At 41.4% G+C, this 23,213-nt stretch overlaps 2 protein-coding genes across 7 annotated transcripts in view; one reads left to right on the top strand and one right to left on the bottom strand.

Annotated features, from left to right (window-relative positions):
• PIGL (phosphatidylinositol glycan anchor biosynthesis class L) overlaps nucleotides 1-1,056 on the bottom strand; it is a 62,405-nt gene extending 61,349 nt beyond the window's left edge. For 2 of the 4 annotated variants that reach the window (XR_013927636.1, XR_013927637.1), the window contains exon 1: nucleotides 719-1,056. Coding sequence is in view for 2 of the 4 variants with exons in the window: in XM_080384364.1 (XP_080240490.1) it covers nucleotides 719-986 (268 nt within the window). In the remaining 2 variants the exon portion in view is untranslated. The remainder of the gene's footprint in view (nucleotides 1-718) is intronic. The other 2 variants (XM_080384364.1, XM_080384363.1) reach the window with 2 other exon arrangements.
• A 1,283-nt stretch (nucleotides 1,057-2,339) lies between these two features.
• Nucleotides 2,340-23,213, top strand: part of NCOR1 (nuclear receptor corepressor 1) — a 73,579-nt gene continuing 52,705 nt past the window's right edge. The window contains exons 1-5 of one of the 3 annotated variants that reach the window (XM_080382219.1): nucleotides 2,340-3,146; nucleotides 3,745-3,834; nucleotides 17,285-17,462; nucleotides 19,166-19,305; nucleotides 21,460-21,655. In XM_080382219.1, the coding sequence (XP_080238345.1) occupies nucleotides 17,355-17,462; nucleotides 19,166-19,305; nucleotides 21,460-21,655 (444 nt within the window). In that variant the 5' untranslated portion in view covers nucleotides 2,340-3,146; nucleotides 3,745-3,834; nucleotides 17,285-17,354. The remainder of the gene's footprint in view (nucleotides 3,147-3,744; nucleotides 3,835-17,284; nucleotides 17,463-19,165; nucleotides 19,306-21,459; nucleotides 21,656-23,213) is intronic. The other 2 variants (XM_080382218.1, XM_080382217.1) reach the window with 2 other exon arrangements.

Genomic DNA, 23,213 nt, shown 5'->3' with positions numbered 1-23,213 from the left:
GATTGGGTTGTCATGCAACTGTTATTTTTAGATGTGTTTCAGCAAATGTATCATTATGACTTTAAAACTGCATCATCCAAGCAAGTCCTCTCTCTACCATACAATGGAATTACAAGGAGATGCCAAAAGGTTGTGCTAAGCAGCACCTTTGTACAACTTACAGACACTTCAGCACAGTGTGAAAGTACCTCAGTGCTGCAACTGGAGGTCAGATTATGAAACCTCTGGCACAAGGTTCAGATGTGGGAGATTTTGCTACCGGGTGCAGTTGCAGAAACGCTGCAGAAAGTAAGTTTGACCAAAGCCACCAGTGTGTGGCAGCTCTCTGGGCTGCGCAGGATATGATGAAGGTGCACTAGGACACCAAACCGCAGATGGATGGCAAGGCGGCTCCTCCGCGGTGCCACGCTATCATGGCAGCACAGGCCCAGAGAGCCATGAGGCTCAGCACAGCAGTGTGTGGCATCACAGTGACATCACATGTGGTATTGCAGCCCAGTGGGGTTGCCTCACGCTACCAGCACCGCTTGCTGCTCCGAAGCACTGACACGTCATCACAGCCTGGGGCTTACGTCACATCACGAGGCCACGGATGGGATGACATCATGGCGGCTTTCCCATGACATCACGGGCAGGAAGCGCGGCCCCTACGGGCAGTCGCGGCGGCACCTCGGGGGTGGGTGCCCCGCCGCTCCCAGCGCATCCCCCCCCCCCTCACCTGCGGAGCAGCACAGCACCGCGGCGCGGCCGCCGGCCCTGCCCAAGCCGAGCACCGTGGGGGCGAAGAACATGGCTTCGTCATCAGGGTGCGCCGTCACCAGCAACGCGCGGACGCCATCCGCCCGCGCCGCCGCCGCCCTTCCCCTCGGGGAGGCGCGAGCCCCGCCGGTCGCGTAACGGCGCCGTAAGCGTCGCGCGCCACCGAGCAGCAGCGCGAGCAGCAACACCAGCGCCGCCGCCCCCCAGCCCCACGGCCCCGCTGCCATAGCGACCGCGTCGCGCTGCTCCGGCAGAAAACGGCAGGGGCAGAGGAAAGCTTCCGGGGCACACAGACTTCTTCCCCCCCCGATACACACACGCTTCCCTTTTCTACCCCGCCTCGGGGCGGGGCTGCTGCCGCGGAAACGTGCCCCGGCTCGTCCCGTGCAGGGCTGCCTCCGGAGGAGGGGCGCACCGGGGGGCCTCCCGCCGCGCTGCCCTCGCCGGGCCTGGCAGGGTCCCAGCGGGCGAGCGGAGCCCCGCCGACGGCGTCTGAACAGGGGCCCTGCCCGTGGGGGGAGCCGTCGTTGCCCGGGCCCTGCAGCACACCAGCTGACCCTGCTGATACGTTAAGAAATAATAACTTCATAGTGATAAAAGTTGAGCTTTTCAGCGTGTACCTTTTATCCCTGCGCTGTGCTACAGTGGAAGAGACACGGGTTAAGGGAAACCTCAAAAGCAGGGCAAGAGGAGCTTATCTTCAGGCACATTCTGCTACCTGCAGATCTGGCTATCCCAAGTGTGGCTGCAAGAGGGAAAAAAAAAACAAACCAAAAGGCAATGTTTGGATATGTACTAGAAGTGGAGTCAACCATTGGAGAAGGTTGCAGAGCAAAAGGAGACAGGAAGTAGTAAAATAAACATGAAAAAGGCAATTGGATACATGATGGCCTGGAAACTTTGCTTTTCAAGACAAACAGGCAATATGGAAGGCAAGCATATTAAGTTGGCAATGGTGGAGTGTGTTAGGTAGGTTAAAAGAATGAAATAGTGAAAACAATTCAGAGGAATTCAGTATCTGAAGAGCAGCTAAGACTTCAGAAGATGTATGCCTGACTTGTCTTCATACTTTTATTTGGACACCTTAAACTTCCAAGTGGATAGAGGTAGTCATCAGCATGTGTTGGGATTAAAGACTGCAAACACCTCAGCCTGCAGCCTGTCATGTCACCTTAATGTAGCACTTTCAAGAGTGGAATCAGCTTCTGTAATAACTACATGCTTAGTACAACACACATTTGCCACAGGGTGAGCCCCTGCTTTATTCATCTGAATAACTAATTGTGTGGGCACACATCCCGCCAGTGTGGGATAGGACTGCTCGTGTTTAATAGAAATTTTAACAGTGAGATAATTTAATCTTGCCTAATGGTAACTCTTCCCCCCCCTCACAGTAAACCTGACGAGATTCATTTGTGGTCTCAGCACATCTGGAGTTACGTGTTCTCAGGTAAAACGCCACACAGTTTTGAAACATCTTACTCAAAAAACAGGGAACATTTTACATACTCTTCAGTCATGGGTAGGGGGGGAGGAGGAATAAAAAGACATTTGAGATCTTAAACCTCTCACATTGCTCAGAAGCCGCTGGTCGCTAGAGGCGGAGGCACGGCGGCAGGCACAGCGAGGGAGTCTGGCGGGCCCCGGCGGCGGGGCCGCAGCCCAGGGGCGGGAAGGTCCCGGGGGTGCCGGGCACCCTTAGGGCGATGCTCCAGGCCCGGGGCAGGCTCCCGCCCCCCGTGGCTCCAGAGGCCCCTCAGTGGCGCGGCCGCGGCCTGCCGGCTCCGCGGGTGCCCGCTGAGCCCCTCTCCGGGCCCGTTACCAGTTTTTATAATGTATATCGATTCATCCCTAACAAGGCGGGGGGAGAGCGAGGCGCTGCGGCTCCGGTCAGCGGCATCAGCGGGATGAGCGGCCGGGTCCGGCCCCTCGGCAGCGGCTGCCGGTGGTGGCGGGAGCCGCTCTCAGCGCCGCCGCGTCCTCGCTCGCCTCATGGCGGCCGCCTCCCCCCGGCCCCTCAGCGGAGAGGGGGAGGGAACCCTTCCCCGCCGCACCGGCCAGCGGGTCCTGGAAGGAGCATAGCAGCCCACCCTCTCACCGCCGGGCACGCCCCCGGCTTCTAGCGAGCTGGCGCTGCCAGGGCAGCGCTGTACACCGGTATGGGGGGAGGAAAGGGCGAGACCCCACCGCCGGTGAAAACCACCGAGCGGTGGCGCCGCCGTTTGTTCGACAGCTGCCAGGACCTGGCGGTAGGAGGCGGAGCCCACCGAGCCGGGGGAGGGCAGGCAAGATGGCGGTGGCTGTGGCGCTGAGGTTGAGGTGAGACGCCGCGGCCGTCCAGCCCCACCAGAGCCTGCCGCCCGGGCCGCCCCAGCGCCGCGCTGTCGGTAAGGGCAGGGGGCCCGGCGGGGCGGCGCGGGGGAGCGGCGCGGCCCGGTGGGGCAGCAGGGCCTAGCGCCTCCACTGTGAGGAGGAGGAGGAGGAGGGGGAAGAGGCGGGGGCCCCGGCCATCCCTTCCTCCTCCCTCCTCACCGGGGAGAAAGCCGCTGTGGTCCCCGGGGGGAGGGCGCTGGAGCCCGGGGGGGGTCCTTGGGGGAGCCGCCGGGGGTGGGGAGGTGGGCGGGTCAGGTGTGGGGGTGCGGCGGGGGGTGCCCGGTGCCCGCCGGGTTTTTTCTCTGTTGCCGCTGTTTGTGTGCGGGAAGGGCCGGGGGTGGCCCTCAGCGATGGCCCTTACGGGGAAGTTTTTGGAGCAATCCCAGAGGAGCGGTGTGTTGGGTGGTCATCCCTGGCCTGTAGGTAGGAAAAGTTAAAAAAAGGCAAGTTAAAAAAAAATATAAAAAGAAATTAAAATAAGGGCCAGTTCTTCAAAATCGGCCGCTTGGACGCTGGGGCAGGAGCGCGGGGGCTGCTGAAGGCCCCCTGCACTGGGGGCTGCCTGCCCCGGCCCCGCCTGGAGTTGTTGCTGATGCTGAATTATTCCTATAGGACCTGTAAACATCCCCAGCTTCTGTCAGCTCTGGGCTGCCGGAGGGCACGATGGAAAGTGGCTTTTTCTAGAATGGTTCTGACTTGATGGTAAAGAACTTTGTGTTTACTGATTTTTCTGTACTTAAACCTGTCGGTTGCAGTTAGACAAGGTTCTTGTAGATGGACGTACGTACTGTTGGTGTTAGTCAGGCTCAAGTAAGTAGGTAGTCTGAACACTGTTGTTGTCTAAAACCTTTTTCTTCTTGTTTCACAGATATGGTCTTAACAAGCATATTAACTTTTCATGACTGTAAATATTGGTGTAACCTAAGAATAATAAAAAAGATCCCAAACAACTTACTACAATGAGAAGGGGATGTCTAGTTCTGAAGATGGTTTTGTGGCAGCATCCTTGTATTATGCAGTATTTTTGGGTATAGCACTGTAGTTATGAACTGCTAGAGCTCAGGCAGGGATTTTTATTTGAGGCAGTATGATTTGCGGGGGAAAAAACGTTGCTATTATAAAAAACTTTATTATTGTGGTAAGTAGGATGGCCATGGGCACAGCATAAGCGGACACATAGCGTTGTGTCACTGCACATGAGGACCGTGCAGATCTCTTGCAATTTTGCACTGGAGTTTTATTCTGCGGAATGTTGTTATTCCTGATTAACTAAACAGCCTTGACATTTGGAAACGAAGTATGTAATATTTGAAGTGGGTTTCTAGTTAGCTGAAATCTGGTGTCTTGTTTTGGGGGATGAAAGACCTTCATGCTTATCCCAAGGAATCAGAAGTTCAGAGGAAACAAGGCAGCTACAGTGACCCTTTTTGCAAAAGCATGGTTAATTTTTTCTCCATATTGCTTTTCTTTGTGATACAGTATAGGCTGCTAAGAAAAACAAGTTCTGTTGTGCTTTATGTGCAGTATAATTCACCAATTTGGAATATACTTTTGATATTGGTCACTAAAATACCTCATCTTGTTACTGAAGCATAGGAAAGAGCAGCATTTGGAATTGTGTTTCTAAGAGTTACATTTTTTAACATGTGGCAAGAATGTGATAAGTGTTTGCTTCCACAAGTGTTACCTTCTCTCTAGCTTGTTATTGTACAAATCAATTAAAAGTAATTATCCAGGTTGAAATTACATGTGCAAAATCCAAGTGTATCTACTTTTCTATGTTGTGCTGCCGCTGATTTATTTTAAATACACTTCATCTCCTGCAACCACTCATATTAGTTGCTCTTTCTGGGCATACATGTCTTTTGTTGTCATCTAAAGGGATCTAGAAAACTCTCTCAAAAGCTGTGGTAAAAGTAGGGACAGCCTCTAAAGCTTCCTTTCAGTTTCTTCTCTGTAGTCCCCTTCCAGTGGTTTTTTAACCTGCATCTTCTAAGTTATTTCATTTCTCAGTTACAGCATGAGTGAGAGATGCTCACAGGAAAGGAGGCTGACTCTGCTTCAGCTACTGCTAAATGTGTGAAAGTAACTGAAACAATCTTATGTATTGGAGAACAATATTTTCCTTTTTTTGGTATTATGTTCTTAATACTGGCATTTAACTTACTCTTTCAAAGCTTTCAGCCAAAGTTTTGGTGAAATGTTTTATTCCTCTTCTTTTATAGTTGCCTACAAAATGGTTTTAAAGAAAGTTTTCTTGCATGATCAGAAATACTATTTGGAGTTCAGGTGTGCACAGCTACTTAAATTTAAGATTTTAACAATTTCATAAGCTGGAAGGGATCTGTGCCTCATGCAGGTGCTTTGCAACACAGTACAATCTTGAGAACAGACTAGTAACCAGACAGTGGTTTCATAATGCAAACAAATGTTTCCTGGATGCCAATTTTGAACTTTTCAAGTCATTTATGTTCTGTAGTCAAGTATGAATCAGTGTTTCAGATGACAAGCTATTAACTGAACGTGTTACCTTGTCTCTCTACTGTAAATGTTCCAGATAAAAATTCTGACCTATGCAGGACTGCTGTCTATTAATATTTACTTTGTGCTATTTCTACATTATGCAAATAGCTAGGAATGTGCTGAATATATCTTCCATTTTAGTTTTTCTCTCCTTCAATGATTCTCCATCTAGTAACAGTGTTTTGTGATGTTTCCTTCCTCTTCTGTGCTAGTTCAGTGTTTATCCACCATCTGTTAAATGACTACTGTGTTCTGGGCCTAGTGGGGCTTAAGTTAAATGAGTTGGTATGCATACGGAAAGCTCAGTCTTACCTTGAAGGTATGTTTCCTCCCAGTATCCTAAGAAAGGTTTCTGTGTCCTTGAATAGCTTCACATCTAAGCTGCTCGTGTAATGTTGCCACTCCCAGACTGATTTGATATGCAGTTTTTTTCTTCAGGGTTAAGGAGGATGTTGGTCTGTGTGGTTTTGAAGTCAGTGACTTCACCTGCTTATGATTTCAAAGGGTATTGCAAAATTACGGTACTGTATTGGCACAAAGATGCATCAGCCATCTCTGAAAAATCCTATTGTTCGTAACTCTCAGCAGTAAAAAATTCAGAAATGAAATTTTTCTGCAGGCAGATTACTTGGGACAAACTGTTGACCAGGACTTAAAAGTTCTGTGCATGTTGAGTGACTAGTCTTGAGTAAAACTGAAAATGGAAATACAAAGATGGCGAGGGAAATAACACCTATAAATGAAAAAGGATGAAGTAAAGTATAACATATACTTAAACTAATACGGTGTTTCTTTTAGTACGTCCTCTTGAGCCATACATTCACTTGTGCCTTATGCTGTGCTGCAGGGAAAGTGGATTTGGCTAATTCTCTTTGTAGTCTTTGGAAGTGTGAGGCACGCTCGTCCCGTTGGGAGTTGAAAACAGCCGCAGTGGCATTCCCTGGCTGCAGGGCACAGGCCACACGCTCCACATGAAACGGTGGGGTTCCTGGGCAGAACCTGGGGCCACACTGAAAAGCGGATGCTCTCTAAATGGATTAAAATGCATTCACGTTTCAAGGAAGATGTCTAACAAACGTGAATATAAATCAACTAGGAAACCTACTGATTCCTGTCCTGTTTGTCAGTGTTAGAAAGCTAAGGCCAAATAAGTTCATTATATGTTCAAGTACTGTTCGCCACACTACATATATATATTATTACAGTTACGCTGTACTCTTCACCTCACTAATAGTAGTTATTGGGGGGGAGGGGAGAGGAATTTGTTTAAATAATAAAAAAACCCCATATATACTTGGTTATTCACTGTAGGGTTTTGTCTCAGGTTCATATTCTTCAACTCTTGTTTCTGCTTTTATGCTCTCTGAAGTGCTGTGCTGACAGAGACAGGGTGTCTGAAAGGTGGGAATTCTCCCATACAATCAGTGTAATTTCATGGCTTCACTTTCTTGGAATGTCATTCCCCAAACCTTTCTTAATAAATGTGGTCACTTATCTGTTTGATTATAGCCATTATTTGTATAGGTGCTGATGTGTCACTGTGGTCTCAAAGATCAGACCTACGCATATCTAGAACCTTGAAGTTCTGTTGGTTGGTTTTTTTTTTCCCCCCACAGATATAAAGGTTTACTTGTACCATTTGTAGTTCAAGATCTTTTCCATTCTTTGTTTTTTTCTGTGACCTAGAGGCTGTTGTGTGAGTCTCAATTGGAGTTACATTTTTATATATTGTTGCATTCCCTGTGAAGCAGAACATCTCAAACTTAATCATAAATGTAGTAACAATAAGCTTTGTTTCCAGAAGGCCCTGGTGTACTTCCTGTGGAGTGTCTGAATAGACCTAGGCATTGCTCTTAGGTACAGTAAAAAAATATTCTTATTTTAACCTTATTTTATTTTTAGCTAAAATCTGGACTTGATTTTATCTGAACCCAGTCAACTGAGGAGACTGATGAGGCTGATAGTTTGTCCTGAACACTTCTTTATAGTATGTGGTTTCTCTTACACATTGTAGTTTGTGGAGCTATCGGTTTAGTCATTATGAATTAGTCAAGTAGTATTTCTTTTTCCCAACCAAAGCTGCTTTAAAAAGCTGCCACTACAGATATCCTTTTGATAACAAATGAAAAAAAGAAGAGGCTGGAAACTTAAAACTGTAACCACATAGATTCTTGCATGTTAGGTGATGTCAAAAGCAGTTTTACCTGTAGACAGATTAACAGGGAAAGAATAAATTCATGTGCAGTAGTTGTTTTTAAAGTACCTGTGCTTTCAGTCCAAGAGGGAGAAACAAAAACTGTTTTGAAAGAGTATTTTATCCACAGTGTATGATATTTATTAAGTTTGAGATCATCATGATTGTTTCTAAATCATATGTGAAATGGGAGGAAGTAGGTGAATTTGAGTAAACCTCAATGAGTTGGTGGACACTAACTCATGAGCAAGGATGACTTGCTGAGGAAGGTTCTCATGGTTCTTATTGCTGCTGTTTGCATAGCATCTCTTGAATGTCTTGCATGCTACAGACTGGTACACTGGAGGATGCTTGGGTTGGTTTCTGTTCCACCTTACAGTTTTGTGGGTGAAGTTTGAAGGCTTCAGTTGATGTTCCATGACCAGTTGAATTACTCCTGTGGCAGGGACAGGGTCCTTCAAAAGGCGTAAGATAGATGTCTGGGGTTTGGGAACTGTTGCAGTTATATCAGAAGCTTCTTCCTTTGTGAATGAGAGACCTTATCTGTGCAGTGTTTGGACTTTGTAGGGTTTGCTTTGGACATTCAGTTCTGTAGATTCGGTTTCTGGGTTTTGGCTTATGAAAATTTTTTAGGGTGCATGTTAGCTGCACACTATTTGCTATATTGGGACAACCAAGAACAAGAATCTGGTGTTGCTGGGAAAACCAAAATATGTTTTCAATGTCTTTAGGAAATAAGCTATCTACTCTTCTATTATATACTTTTAAAATCAGAAAACCTTGTAATGTTTATACTGTTCTTTGGTTTAAATCAGCGATTAGTGGTACTTTCAGTCAAGGAAATGTCTACATCCTTAATTTCCATTTCTGCATGAAGGGCTTCCTCCTACCTCTTTTGGATAGTTTTGGTGTTACTGTGACCCTCCTTGGCAGAAGGGAGCTGGATAGGCTCCTTCACAATCTGTGAGTGCTATTCCTCTATAAAACTTAGAAGAGGAGGTTTCCTCCCTCAGGAATTCTGTGTACCCCAGTCTGTTAGCATTTTAACTGGTGAGCAGATGCTGAAAATATGTACCCTTATTTGAAATGTATACACTCAGCACCCCTCTCTTCCTTTTTTATTTTTCTATTTTGTTTTGTGAGGCAAGTGGGCAGCAATTAGAAGCCTCTGAAGATGTCGTCATAATCTCAGTTTTTCCTATTATGATCCCTCATATAATATAGCAAAGTTGTGTATAGCCTAGGTCTTGATATCATGTATTAGCAACTTTTCTTTAAGATCATAAATTACAGGAGAGATTAAAATAGAATTTCCTGGAGAGGAGTATCTTGTCAGCTGAATTTGATCGACCTCATTTTGGTAGAGCACAAATTCTATTTGTATTTGTAGTTACCTAGCAGGAGAGAGAGAGAGTGAAACTGTTATTTTAAGATGAAGTGTAACGAGATTTGGCAACAGTTTGGTTGTAAATTGCATATGCAGGCATGCAACCCATATTCAACTTCTTGAATGGCAACAAAAATTGTTTTGAAGTACTCTTTAATACGTACTCAATATTTAATGTTCCAAAACCTATTACTTAAGTACTTGAAGGAGTTAGTAGTCTGTTAATGGAAATTTTTTTCTATTAAAATTTGAAGTATAAAATCCTACGTTAATTTTTTAGCTATTGTGATGCAGATGGAAAAGTCTTGCTAGTATAGACTATATGTGACATCTTGAATTGATGGCTGTAATGTTCCTTGACTTCTGTCACTTACTGTAATTGGCTGAATTAAAGTATACCATGCTTACGTGTCATGGAGAATATGTCAGACAATGTGTAGCATAATTGTGAGTTAATGCTTTGGACATTTAGAAATAAGATATTATACACTAGTGGAAATTTCAGGAGTGTGAGAAGGGTCAAATTCAGATGTTTGGGCTTTTCTTAACACCTTTTTTTCAGATACCCCCATTGCTGTATTTATGACTTGATTCATACGACATTAATTATTAATGGAGAGAGTGTTATTTAGTGTTGCTAGCAAAACATAGCTCATGTAGATCTTAATTTTTTTACTGTATTTCTAGCAGGGATAGAAATAGCAATTTTTACGTCAACCTTGTGAGTAGATGGCGTGCAACCATGTGAGATTAAAGTTCTCAGGAATTTATGGTATATTGTAAATATCTGTCAAAGAAGAAGGAAAGGCATTTGCACATGCGGGATTGTCATGGAAAATTCAGCAGTTAGTTGGTCTCAACCTGGAGAAAATATGTTCATTGTTTCTATTCATTCTAATAACATATGCCCATATGCTTTGACTATGAGCTTCAGAGTATTCTGCAACGTAAAACCGAGTGGAAAAAGATTACAGAAAGTGTGGAAGAGGTCCTGAGCTTTGAGGATGATGTCTGTGTTCCGCAAAAATTGGAAGCACAGTATTCTGGAACATAATTTCAGTAATGGCTATTTAATCGTCTTTAATTTCAGTGTTGATCTATTAACAGTTTTTGCTTGTAGCATGCAAAGAATCTTTCATCTTTTGGGGGATATGCCCAATGGATTTTCATACTTAAAAGCACACCTGTAACTTTGGATATTGTAACTGGAGTACGCTTCCTTCAGTTCTTTTTTAAAGCACAACATTATCTTGAATCTGCTCAGGCATCATCCTTCTGGTAGGTTCTTGAATGAAAACCCTGTCTCTGTTATGATTGTCCTGTGTAATGATTCTGTAGCTGATTTTCTCACTTCCCATCCCATCCCAAAATACTTAGCAGAACTTTGTAAAATCGACTTGGAACGGTTAACATAGAACAGTCTGAATTCAAACTTCTTTTATTTGTCACCAATTTTTTCGTTCTTTTTCTGAGTAACTATAAGACTATGCTGATAATTGGACATTAAGGCAGTGACTGAAGGACTAATAACTGCTCTTGAAGTGTCAAGTGCTCTTTTAGTTAAGACTTCTGGAATGCTAAGTCAGTCCTAGCTTGTAACAGTACCCGTAATGTTCTGAGCATTGGAGTTTTACATGGTAACACTTAGCCTTTTATTGTGTCTGTTAGTTTGAATAAATAATTTTTTTATATGGAGGTTGGACCTGTTAAGCTCTTGTTAGAGATCTGTCAGAAATGTGCATGTTAGTATGCTCTTGTGTGTGGCATATCCCCAAGATGCAAATTTTATGTTTTTGCTTGAGTGTTTGAACAGATTTATGGTTATCTGACAAAATAAAAAATATTAAGAAGACTTGTTTTGCCAATCTAGCAATACTCTTGAAGGGTTTTGCTTATGTGACTCTCTACTTTCTGTTATTGTATGTGAGTTGGAGCATTGTGTTTTGAAGGTACAGTGCATAGGTCTGTAATTCATGAAATCTAGTTATTGTGGTTAAATAGGTTGGTCCTTAAATGCGGCCTCTTCTGGTTTGTTTATTTTTTATGAGATTGTTTCATTACCTTTTTATAAAGTGAAATCACATAAAGAATTATTCACAAGGATTGGTATCACGCTTTGGATAAGCCTTTTGAACCACTGCTGAAACAGCCCGTTCACTCTTCATTTTCTCGATAGAGTAAACTTTGAATAAATATTCCTGAATTGATTTTGTGATTTGCTGTAGATCCCCTGCATAAGGCAGAGCCTTCCTTGTTTTGCCATAGGTTAGTTACATCAGAGCTCAATTTACTAAGGCTGCTGATCTAAAACCAAAATCCCCCAACTCGGTTTAAGGCTTATATGACTGTAATCTAATTCTTTGCGCTCCTTATATCACAATTATTTTGCTCAAATACAAGATGAGGAAAATTCCCAAAAGGGTATGAAATTTAATTAGCAAATGTTGGTTAAGTACTTCAAGATGGCATGAAAATTACTCTAAATGCAAAAGTGTTAGCTTGTTTCGTATATGTGAAGAAAAATTCAGTCTACCCATGAGACTGATCTTTTATCCGTGAAGGTGATTGTAAGAGTAGGAGACATGGGGTGTTCCACAAGCAGTGAGTAGGTGCCTCTGCCACTCGTCTGGCCTCTCGGCCCCTTCCCTCCTGCTGCTGTAAATGTTTGTGTGGCTGTGCATTGAGTGGTTTGGGCGAACTGGCCTGCTAAAAGCAGTCACAGGTTTTGACCTGCTGTATTTTCCCAAGTGAAGAACTGCTTTTCTCCAGCAGTGCTAATTTTTGCCTGCTTTAAGTGCTGCAAGACACAGGTCTGATTTCTGATTCAGTCATTGACTATTTCCTGGGTAGTCTGATAGATTTCTTAACCTTTCTGTGACTCATTTTCCCGTGTGTCTACTGAAGATAGTACGTACTGCTGCTTCTTTTTGAAGCATTTTGAGATCTGGAGATCAAGAGATATTGTTCAAATTAATATTACCTCATAGAAACCGAATCTGAAATTACGCTATAACTGTTGCTATGATAATACCCAGTCCTAAATTATTTGTAACTTGCTCAAAATTCTCCGCGTATGACAAATTGTAAGTGCAAGCAATAGCTTTTAAGGGGAAGTCTGAATTGGATCTGTTCAGTAGTTTAAGCTGGCCAAAGAGAAAAATATTGTCATACCTTTAGAAATAAACATCATTAAATCATTTCCTTTGCCCAAGAAGCTCAAATTAGCACAGGGCCCAGTATCTGTCCACAGTTCCTGAAACTTACTCTTGTCACGGCTTTTTCTCAGCTAGGTATCTTTAGACTTCTTTTTTGACTCTTTGCTCCCACTTCTCCTGTAATTTTAATATTTTTTTTAAATGCCTATTTGACACTACTGGGTTTCCCCATCCCTTATATGTTTTACCACAGAGTCTGGGGATGTCAGTGAAGTGGGGCACTACAGCAGAATGTACTGGGTTCTGAAGTACAAAACAAGAAATATTTTTCTGCTCCTTCTGATTGTCTCCATGTACTGCAAGACAGCAAATTCGCCATCCTGGTTGGGAGCCGTATGAAAGTGTTCGTGGCCTAAGTTTGTCTTTGTGAGACTTTTAAGGCAGAATTCCAAAGTCTGTAACAGCTCTTGTAAATGTTTGTGTGAGAAACCTTGCAGAATAATGTGCAAAGGTCTGAAAAATAGATTCTTGCTGTCATTGAGTGAGCAGGGTTGGAAGCTGATTTCTTGTATTGTAATTTGTCGAGGGTGCTGAAAATAAAGATGAGCAGCCTCTGTTTTGGCAGAGCAGAGGGAACCAGTAGGAGGATCAGAGAGGCAGAGAGAGTTAATAGCGAGAAGCTTTAGAGGAGGAATCTGATTGGATTTGAGTGGAGCAAGACTAAGTTTGTCATGACTGATGGAAGGATGCAGCAGCGAGGAAAGCCCGGATGAGCTTGTTTACAGTCTACACACACTGTTACAATTTTATGCAAAAAACCTGCTGTATTTAAACACAATCTGGACGTATGGACCTTGGAGAGGTTACAGCAGGAAGCTGGCATTGCCCTCACTGACCAAGGAATAGATTGATTAAGAATTATGTACGTCCGCTGGATATGTGCGAGCAGATGCTGAAGAGAGGCGCAGATGTTTATAGATGAAAGGTCATAAGGTTGCCTGCAAAGAAACAAGAGCTGAAGTCAAGGACTTAAATTCACAATTGCAGAATTAAGGTAGTAAGATGGGGAGAGATGAGCAGAATATTGGTGGTAATTCTGTTATCAAATATTGGCAAAAACTCTCCCACTGCATGCCCCCTCCCCATATGGCAGAAAGTGTGAACAAGCTCATAATGTAGGAGACTGGGAGATAAGATGGGGTCTCCAGGGCATGTAGGGAGGTCAAATTAGGAGCGCGTGCAGGCACGTGTGTCTGTAGCAAGAGAAGGAGGCTTAGAGGGAGGAAATACTGTACTTTAATGGCATTTTACATGTTTTGTACTACAGTGTTGATTTTGTCTTGAAAGAAATCAGATCCTATGCAGAATCCCCATCCTTTAGTTCCCTCCCCACCTTCTAATTGCCAATATGTAACCATGTATTTTCCTCTGCTGTTACTGACCTTATCTCTTCCTGCTGTTGTGTCATTTATCTTGGGGAGGAAGAATAACGCAACCCCACCATTTCATGTTTTCTCTTTTTTTTTTTTTTTTTTTTTTTTCTCCTCTCTTCACTTTACATGTCTCTTATGGACCACGATTATAACCTCTAATGCTGTTTCTGTTGCCTTCCTCTGTTGGAAGCTTTTATTTGTTTCACTTTTTTTTTATTATTAATTTTTATTACGATGCTACTAACATAATCATACTTGCAGTTCTCAGTAGGAAGGCCATTAGACTGAATGTTTTCATATGTATTATTTAAAACTTGGAGGTTGTGCGATAGGGGGTCTGAGTTAATATTGTTGGATGGATGAAGGATGTTCATGCTTGTGTGCCATGCCCCCCTCCTCCCCCTCATCTTTCCATGGTAGGCCAGAATCTGGAGAGATGGGCAGGACCTCTCATGGCTATTGTCTGTGAAAGTTTCTTGTATCAATGAAGATTTCAAGGCTCAGTTTGACACAGTCCTAGCAATCTGTACGCTAAAGTTCTTGTGAATGGAGAAATAGCCTTTTTAGCATTGTACAAAGTGAGTGTGGATTGACCTTTCAGCACCTGGGTTAATGATCAACTTGTGGGTTTGACTGAATATTAAGAAAATAAAGAGATATAACTTGACAGAGAGAAACTAGAAAGGACCTTGAATCATGCAGTGGTTGGCCTATATTTGTGTGCGATTTTTCAGGTGGGTGCTCTCCTGATCCCCTCTTCATTTCCAGATTCTTCAGATCTACCTGTCTGTGGTGAGCATGTCAGGGAAGAGAATATGAACAGGATGGGTATTTACTATTACTTTCCCTGAATCTGGTGTACATTTCTGGGTCCCTGTGCCTCGGAACAGGTACCAGAGAACTAGAGAAGGTTTGGAAGTGGTTGACAAGGAACAGCCAGGTAGGCTAGGATTCTTCAGCATAGAAAAGACACACTGGAGGGATATGATCAGTATTTACAGAATCACATGTGCACCAGGGGGAAAAAAGAATATGAAATAGATCTGTTTGCAGATCTATTGATCTGTTGCAATGTGGAAACTAGAGCTATCAAAGGAAGGTAACAGGTCCAAAATGAATAAAAGCTGATGGTTTCTCATGCAAAGTGCCACTAAACTGTGGAAGTTCTTGCAACAAGCAGTTGTCAATGCTGAGAGTTTATACTAGTTCAGAAAACAGCTGAACAAACCAATGGAGGAGAAAGCCATTAAGAAATCTTAAACAAAACGGCTCTGACTCAAGGAATCCCTGAGCCACAAGCTGTGTCTCGGGGAGCCAGCAGAAGGCTGGAGAGTTTGTTGGGAAGGTATTGGTACATGCTTCTTAAATGACTGCTGCTGGCCATTGTCAGTCACAGCATATTGGGCTAAAGCGAGTTTTGGTCAGGCCTGGTATTACTGTCTTTATTCCTCACTACTGTTTTTAAGGTGTAGCAGACATATGTATATATAAAATCCAGTTAGTCATTTTCCATGTTCTGATGAAGCTTGCATGTGAAGCTGGTGAGGTAGCATAAGTTAGGGCATCAGCAATCCACCAGGCTAAGATTTTTACTTTTGTAACCTTAAATTGTTTGAGTATCCTTATACCCTGGAGCCAATTGTTCATTTAATAATAAATGTTCACCAGGCTGTGATTGGAGTAGTTACTACATCAGTAAATATTTGATTGAGCTGACAGCTATATGCCATAGTTTTACATGGACTTTCACAGAAATTGAGAGAGAAAAATCAAAGGTTTTCTTTTTGCTGTGGTTTGGACTTAGGAATACATCTGAGTGTTCAGGTACTATAGCTTGCAACTATCACAACGTGTATTAGCTCAAACTGCTTGCTTCCTGACGCTGCTTCTTGATGAAATGGAAAGCATGTGACTCAGACCTATTAGACCATCACGTAGTGGGTAAAGATGTACTGTAATTAATGCAGTATGAATGATGAAGCATAACAAATGTTAATGGTGAAGAATTCTATGGTAGAACTTGACACTTGGATATGAATTATAGGTACTATAAAGCATACAACTAGTGATCTGTAGTATTGCTTTGAAAGAGAAACTAGTTTTTTCTTTGATTCTTTGTATCTGAAAATCAGATTTAAGAGAGAAATCTAAATTTGTCTCATTTTTCTGATAGTCCAGTGTATGTATTTTTTTGGAGAGGTAGGGGGGGAGCCCAACGTGAGACAAACTTTAATATGTTTGTATTGCTCACTGTGACTGATCCTTTCCTGAGCTGATTTTTTCTATTGACTGTTAATGGAAAATTCAGTTCAGAAGTATAACTTTACATGTGATGTTTGTGAAAGGCTGCAGATTAATGTGCTTTGAAATGAAGCCATCTAGGCAGGGATCAACAGTTACTTTATTTGAAGGTCTGATATGTCTGCTAGGCTCTGGACCAGAGGCTGAGAATTTGTTACAGGTCTGATAGAATTCTGTAGTTAATACATAGGCTCCCAAGGATTACATATTTTGAGCTATTAGAGAGAAATATATTTTGTTTAAGATATATATATAATGTCCTGCTTTTTTTGGTTAGAGCCATGATTTACCTGCTGAAAGCACCGGTGGGTGCAGTGTTTAGTCAGTGTCTTCTGATCTTCAGCAGCTGCAACTACACAGCTTCATAGATGCTTGGACTTTGTTAGTGAACTTGTCTGGATTTTTTCACTACTTAAAATCTTCCCCAGATCAGTACACATTTCACTGTTCGCTGTTAATCTGTAGCTAGAGAATACAACAGAGGCAAAGTAGTCACTGAATGTTAACTGAGCAGGATTGTTTCAAGGCTTCATAGTATATTCAGTTTCTGGCACCCTATGAGACAAACTATGTCAGTTAACATGGTATTGTTTTTTTTTTTCTTTGTGACTGCCTTTTTTACTAACTACTTCTGTAAAGCTGCTGTTAGATGGTTATAGTATTTTAGGGCTTGACTAATACACTGTGGTTTAATGAACTGTAGGTGGCATTCAGTAAAGCAGCCCTAAATACCTGAATCTGAAAGTAAGAAGCAGTTTAGAGAATCCAAAAACTCTAAAAGAAATGAAAGTAAACTTCATGTTCTGCTAAAGAAAATTGCTGTAAATAAAAGGTCCATCTTTAGACTATTGTAACCTCTTTAACATTTATTTAGTGACCTACTTTTCTCTTAAAATCCTCCTAATTCAACTGGTAACTGGTAAAATTCTGTATTCCGCCAATATAATCCTCAAATCTTTGTGTAGACTATGCTGACATGTCTCATTTTGAGCCCATTTAAGACCCGTTAACATGTTTCAGACTAGAATAACCTATTAAATAAATACATCAGGAAAAAGCTTTTACTGGTAATGGTTGTTTTGCTTAGGTGACTATGGCTGTAATGTATTGTGAGTACATCTGGTACTTCAGTGCTTATCAGTGATCTTTTTTCCTTTAGGCGGTTTCCTAGAAACATGATTGCTTGCTGGTCTTGATCTCACAGCTTTGTGAAGACTTCTTCTCTGATAATGTCAAGTTCAGGCTACCCTCCTAACCAAGGAGCGTTCAGCACAGAACAGAGTCGCTACCCTACTCACTCTGTCCAGTACACCTTCCCCAGCACCCGACACCAGCAGGTAAGGAGACATGAGGGTTACAAATTTAGCAAGAGTATAATTTGGGTGTTTGCTGTACCAAATGGGATTAATATTTTTTTTTAAACCAATGTAATACAAGTCATTCGTATTTGAAAACAGTGGAGTTGCAGACCAGTACACCCTGCTGAGGAGAGCTGCTGCCAGTGTCGCTTAGGTAAATAGTTGTGGGATGGGGTGGTTTGGTTTGCCCTCCTTTTTTTTGCTGAAAGCACTGCATTTTGCTTCAAGATTATATATGTATCTGCTTTTTTACTTGTTTTTTGACAGAAAACTGAGTTTTTAAATTCTGTATCTTTATTACGGGGAATTAATATAAACTTCCTGGTTTTATCATTGGTTTCTTGTACTTTGAATAAATTTGCTAGGGATTGTGATCATAAACTTTTGTTGTAGTCTTGGATTAATTTATTAATGTTTAGTCATCATACTAAGTTTGTCCAATGTAAATGTGGCAGAGTCTGTATGCATCGATAGCAATAATGTTTCAAGAATGTGCAAATAATCTGTCTACAGTTAGTATGCATTTAATGTGAATGCAGTGTTCTGGGTGTAACAAATACTTCGAGAGTCTGGACTCTTGAGGCTGTTGTGGATACTAAATTTTTATGGGGATTTAATCTCTTTTTTAGGCCCAGGAGCGTAAGAAGTGAACCCATAGCCATCTTTCCTTCTTCAGTGTAAGGAGTATTGGGCTAGGTTCTCTATAAGTTAAATTTAGTGCTTGACAAAGTCTGTGTGCAAGGTGGAGAATGTGTATCTGAAGTGTAAAAACTTGCATTATGCTCTCCATTTTGTCAAAGCAGATGTACTAGTGCTTCCAGCTAGGTGTGTTCTGCTAGCCAGAATTGAGATGGTGGATTTCTAAGAATCTCCTACTTGGTCATTTCTGCTGAGTATTCTGCTATCCTGTGCTCTCTATAGCTTGTTAGGCTGTGGAGGACTATCTGTTGGCTTTAGAACAGCTCAGGTTTCCCTTGTTTAATGAAATTCTCCTTCTGCTACAGATACTTTAGATGTTTTGTTCTACTTACATGTTTGCAAAAGGAAATTTAAGAATTGGAGCTTTTTGGCTTGCTCTGTATTTATTTTTAGATAACTTGTAAAAACGAAATCTTATGGGTAATGACCTGTTGTGTCTTGTAGAGCTTCTCTTCGGTTAATGACAGCTGCATATAATTTTTAAAAGCAGGTTGTCAAAGACCTGTATGTACAAATAAATTATCTTGTACTTCGCTTTAATTATAATTTATATCAGTCAGAAGATGCATCTTGTCTGACTCTTAGTCCTAGTTAACAGTGTCTGATACAAAGAAGTCTTGAGGTGATAACTGAAGAAATTCTCAGGGTTGCTGAAATACATTTTCATTTTACCACTTTGTAGCTGGACGTGCAAAATCGATATTAAAGGATATATTTTTTAAGGACATTCTGCTGCTGCTGACTCATTTATGTTTTGTTGAAGCTGTTAATAAATTAGGTGAAGTATGTAATCTCTTTAAAGTTCATTTAGAACTTAGAACTGCCATTTACAAACTTTATTTTTTTAGGTGAAATAAGGCTTTGGTGATCTGGCCTTCGTTTGTATTTATTATCTTTGGAAATGATAATTCTGTGACACCAAATGCTTTTGATCTGTCTTTTGTACCTTTGTTCTTGTTTACATGGAAGTGTGTTTCATTTAGGAATTTGCAGTTCCTGATTATCGTTCGTCTCACCTGGAAGTCAGTCAGGCAACCCAGCTCTTGCAGCAGCAGCAGCAACAGCAGCAGCAACTTCGGCGCAGGCCTTCCTTGCTTTCTGAATTTCACCCAGGCTCTGACAGGTGAGGATGCTGTTTTTGAAGTATATGAACATGCATCTTCTATGAGTCTGTGCTTTCTGTAAAGTTAGTTTTAACTTTACTGAATTTAACTGAATAGAAAGGCTTTTGAGTTCTACAGTTTTTTGTCTAAGTACTTGACTTTATTAATTGGTGCTCCATTGTCGTAACAGTGCCAGTCTCCTGTGTTTGAGTGTTGTAGCTGTTGTGTAATTCCTCAGTTCCTTTGGCTTAACTGATACATTTGTTTTGCAGACAGGAAGTGACAGTCCGCTTCACTTTTCCCACACCTCTCCTAAAACCAGTAACTTCTGAGAATCCAAGTGCATATTACAAACCTTTTAATGCTGTTTAGGCTCAAAGTGTGTAAAGTTTGTACCCTTCGATAATTTTAACTTACTGGGTAGAAGCAACAAGTGCAAGCGTTGTTACAGTGTGAATATTACCTGTCATATGTCCTAGATTAGGCTTGCTTGTTCAACAGATGGTATCTGTGTGGCTGGGCAAGTAAGAAACAACAAAGTTAATTGAGTATTTGAGTTGTAAGAATTGTAAAACACTGAAATGTGGCACAAAATGGACTTCTAGGCACAGGGAACTAAATGAGTGTGTGCTGCTTTTGGTAAGACACTTGACAGCTTCGTATCATTTGTTCTAAATACCCTTTTTGTCAGTCTCATATACCATTTCTGTCTCTGTGTAAGTAGATACAACTGATCTGGGTCCAGCAGGTTAACTGAGGACAAGTGTAGTGAACAGCTACAGTGAATCATACGTTGCAATTTAGTTTCAGATTGGTAATATCCTACTTGTCAGTAAAATGGGTTACTTCATGGTGGCAATTGATGAATGTTCAGCACACATTAGTGTATAACTGTAAGGTTGATTGTCTGAAAACCTTCTTGAGTCTGTGTCAAGCATTCATATGACTCTATACCTGAAGAATATTGGATGTACTCGGAAACCCAAATTTAGAAATCAGAATACGAATAACTGGACTGTAGGAAGTCAGCAAAAATATGCTTCTGTTTAGCAGAGAGGTTACTATGTGATTTATGCGCCTCAAATCTTTAGCGTATTGGTATGCTGATGTTATTGCTTTTAACAACCTCATGTATTTTTGTCTTGAACTCTTGGTAAGTATATCTGCTAGTAGCAACTTTATATGCTGATTACTGCTAGCAGTTTATTTTGGCTATAACTGAGGTAACTGGTTCTGAACAAATACCAATGATGAATGTTATGTAAATACTGGTTTAGCTTAAAATCTCATTAGAATATTCCCAGAAATAATTTGATGATAGTGAAATCTGGGGCTTGCATATTCCCTTCATCTTGTGTCACCAAAATGTCAGTAAGGCTCTATTTTTATTGCTGAGAATCCTAGTAGCGTTTAGAGTTCTCAAAACTTCAGTTTATAGCAGAAGTAAATCTCCCCCATCCCTCCCCCTGCATTGTAAATTTGTAAAAGCTTATTTAGTAGTTCTGGCAAAATACAGGAAACTGCTGTCATCTCTTCAGTGGCACTTCATAGGAAGATGTTGAAGCTTATGCAGTTCTTTTATGGACATCCTGTGCATTGCACTGTAAAGAAGCTAGTGATACTGTTCTTTTGCATTTTTCTGAGAAGGAGGAGTTTTTAAATAACTCGTGGTTTCAATCAGTGGCTGTTTCTGTCATTTAGTAGCATTTTAGTAGAGATCAAGTTCCAGATAGACTCATGGCTCATTTCAAGCACTCTGTGTATATTTAAAAGTTACTTGAATGCAAAAATGAAATAATGGAGCTGTTGTGGCCATCTGTGTTCAGTGGCTGTAGTACTATATTTATCTCATGGTTTGTTTGGTTTTTTTATAATTTGAATCAGAGCTATGATTTGAACAATATCACTGTAGCAGTGTTAAGTTTCTTTAAGGGTTTGTAATGATAGGGATGCGTTTAAACAGTGTCTTTTTAAGACTGAAGTTAATTTTCTCTTTTTCAATGTATTTTAACTGTTGTATTTCTGAAGATCATACTTAAAAATATGTCTGCCTTACTGTTTAGAGGGAGTTTCACTAAATGGCATCTCCTGTACATTTGAAAAGGGTTGAGGAACACAAAATAATTTTCTTGTAATGTAAATATATATTTAATATTTTGTCTTCTGTATATTAGGCCTCAAGAAAGGAGAACTGGATATGAACAGCAATTTCATCCAGGTCCATCTCAGACGGATCATGATTCACTGGAATCTAAGCGACCACGTCTTGAACAAGTCTCTGATTCCCATTTTCAGCGTGTCAGTGCAGCTACTGTCTTGCCTTTAGTACATCCTCTGCAGGAAGGGTTGAGATCTGCGGATATTAAGAAGGTAAAGCTATTTTCTAATATGATGCTGAAGATGTAACTTCCTATGTTACAGTGAGTTAAGAATTTTTTTTCTGTTAGGTAATTTTTTTATTTGTTTAGGCTCATTCTTGAATCCCAGAAAATTAATTCTACATACTATTACAAACTGCTCACGAGTCAGTGTTACTCTTTTATAAAAAGACCAAGAAGATAAATCTACCTCAAACACAGTAAAGAGACTGGAGTTCTGAGTTGCCCCTACACGCTCTTTAAGTCATTAAAACCTCAGTTGCAAACATTACAGTATAGTGCATGAAATATTTCTGCTTTTCAATTGCAAGCTGCTGGCAAATGCAAGCAAGTCCATTTTTTCTGTAATTAATATTTGTACTGAATGGTTGAAGTACTCCCCTCTGCCCCCTTTCCCTTTTAAACATTTGAAATGAATCTGCTTATTTATGTAACACTAATTATACTTGTCACTGGCTCATTTTGGGTAAATCTAGGACAGTCTAGTTTGGTCGGGATATTTTCTATTGTAGATACTGAATATTGATTTGAGAAATTTGTATAGAGCAGACAAATGTCTCTTAAATGAATATTTAATATCTTCTCTCATGCATGCACACAGCTTCACACATCAAAAAGCTGGTGCATAATGGGTGTGACTTCTGAAGGTGAGCTCTCAGGTCTCTAAATTCAGATAATCTTAAAAAAAATTTTCACCATGTAGGTTCAAAAGCTAATAGGCACCAGGATTTAAAAAGTTGATTACTTGCCTTGCTTTCTCTCTACCATTCCTCTTATCATGTGAATAAACTCTCTGTGAAGTAAAATGATAGCATGTGATTTCTTAGTAACTTGCTCTGTTGCATAGCAAAGATGAGATCAAAGTGGATTGAAGAATCTGAGCCAAGACATTCAATGTGAACATGCTTGCATGTAACTGAATTTTTATCCAGGCGCTACATATAGAAATCTACTGTCTCAATTTAGAAATACAGCCTAGTATTATCTTGAGGAGAAGTGGCATTTAGACGCGTCATCTTTCAGGCAGATTGGCTTGAATGAGCGATCTAGTGTTTGCCAGCTAGGTAGTCATGGAGCATGATGGTCTGATGACATAAACAAAGACAAGGTGCAACAGTGCTGATACTAGAACATGAAGCGCGTTGGAATATGTTGTTTGGGAACAGACAAAAAAGCAGAGGCAAGAAAAGTGAAAGCCAAATGAATAGTGTAACCTGTTGTCATGGTTTAACCCCAGCCAGAAACTAAGTACCACACACTAAGTTTCACGCTTACTCACTTCCACCCACCCCCAGAGGTGTGGAGAGGAAAATTGGAAAGGAATGTAAAACTCGAGGGTTGAGATAAGAACAATTTTATAATTAAAATGAAATGGGGGTGGGAGTGACTCAAAACAATAATAATAACTATAACAATTACTATAACTATAATAAGAACGACAATAATAATTATGAAAAAGAGGGAGAAGGGGAGAGGAATAAAATCCAAAGGGAAAGGAGAAAAAACAAGTGATGCACAATAAAATTTCTAACCTCCCGCTGACTGATGCC

Source organism: Falco punctatus (assembly GCF_963210335.1).
Source record: "Falco punctatus genome assembly, chromosome: 1".
In the NCBI taxonomy this organism is placed as follows: domain Eukaryota; kingdom Metazoa; phylum Chordata; class Aves; order Falconiformes; family Falconidae; genus Falco; species Falco punctatus.
The sequence above is the reverse complement of the archived record's forward strand: the minus strand, read 5'-3'. Positions and strand labels throughout refer to the sequence as shown.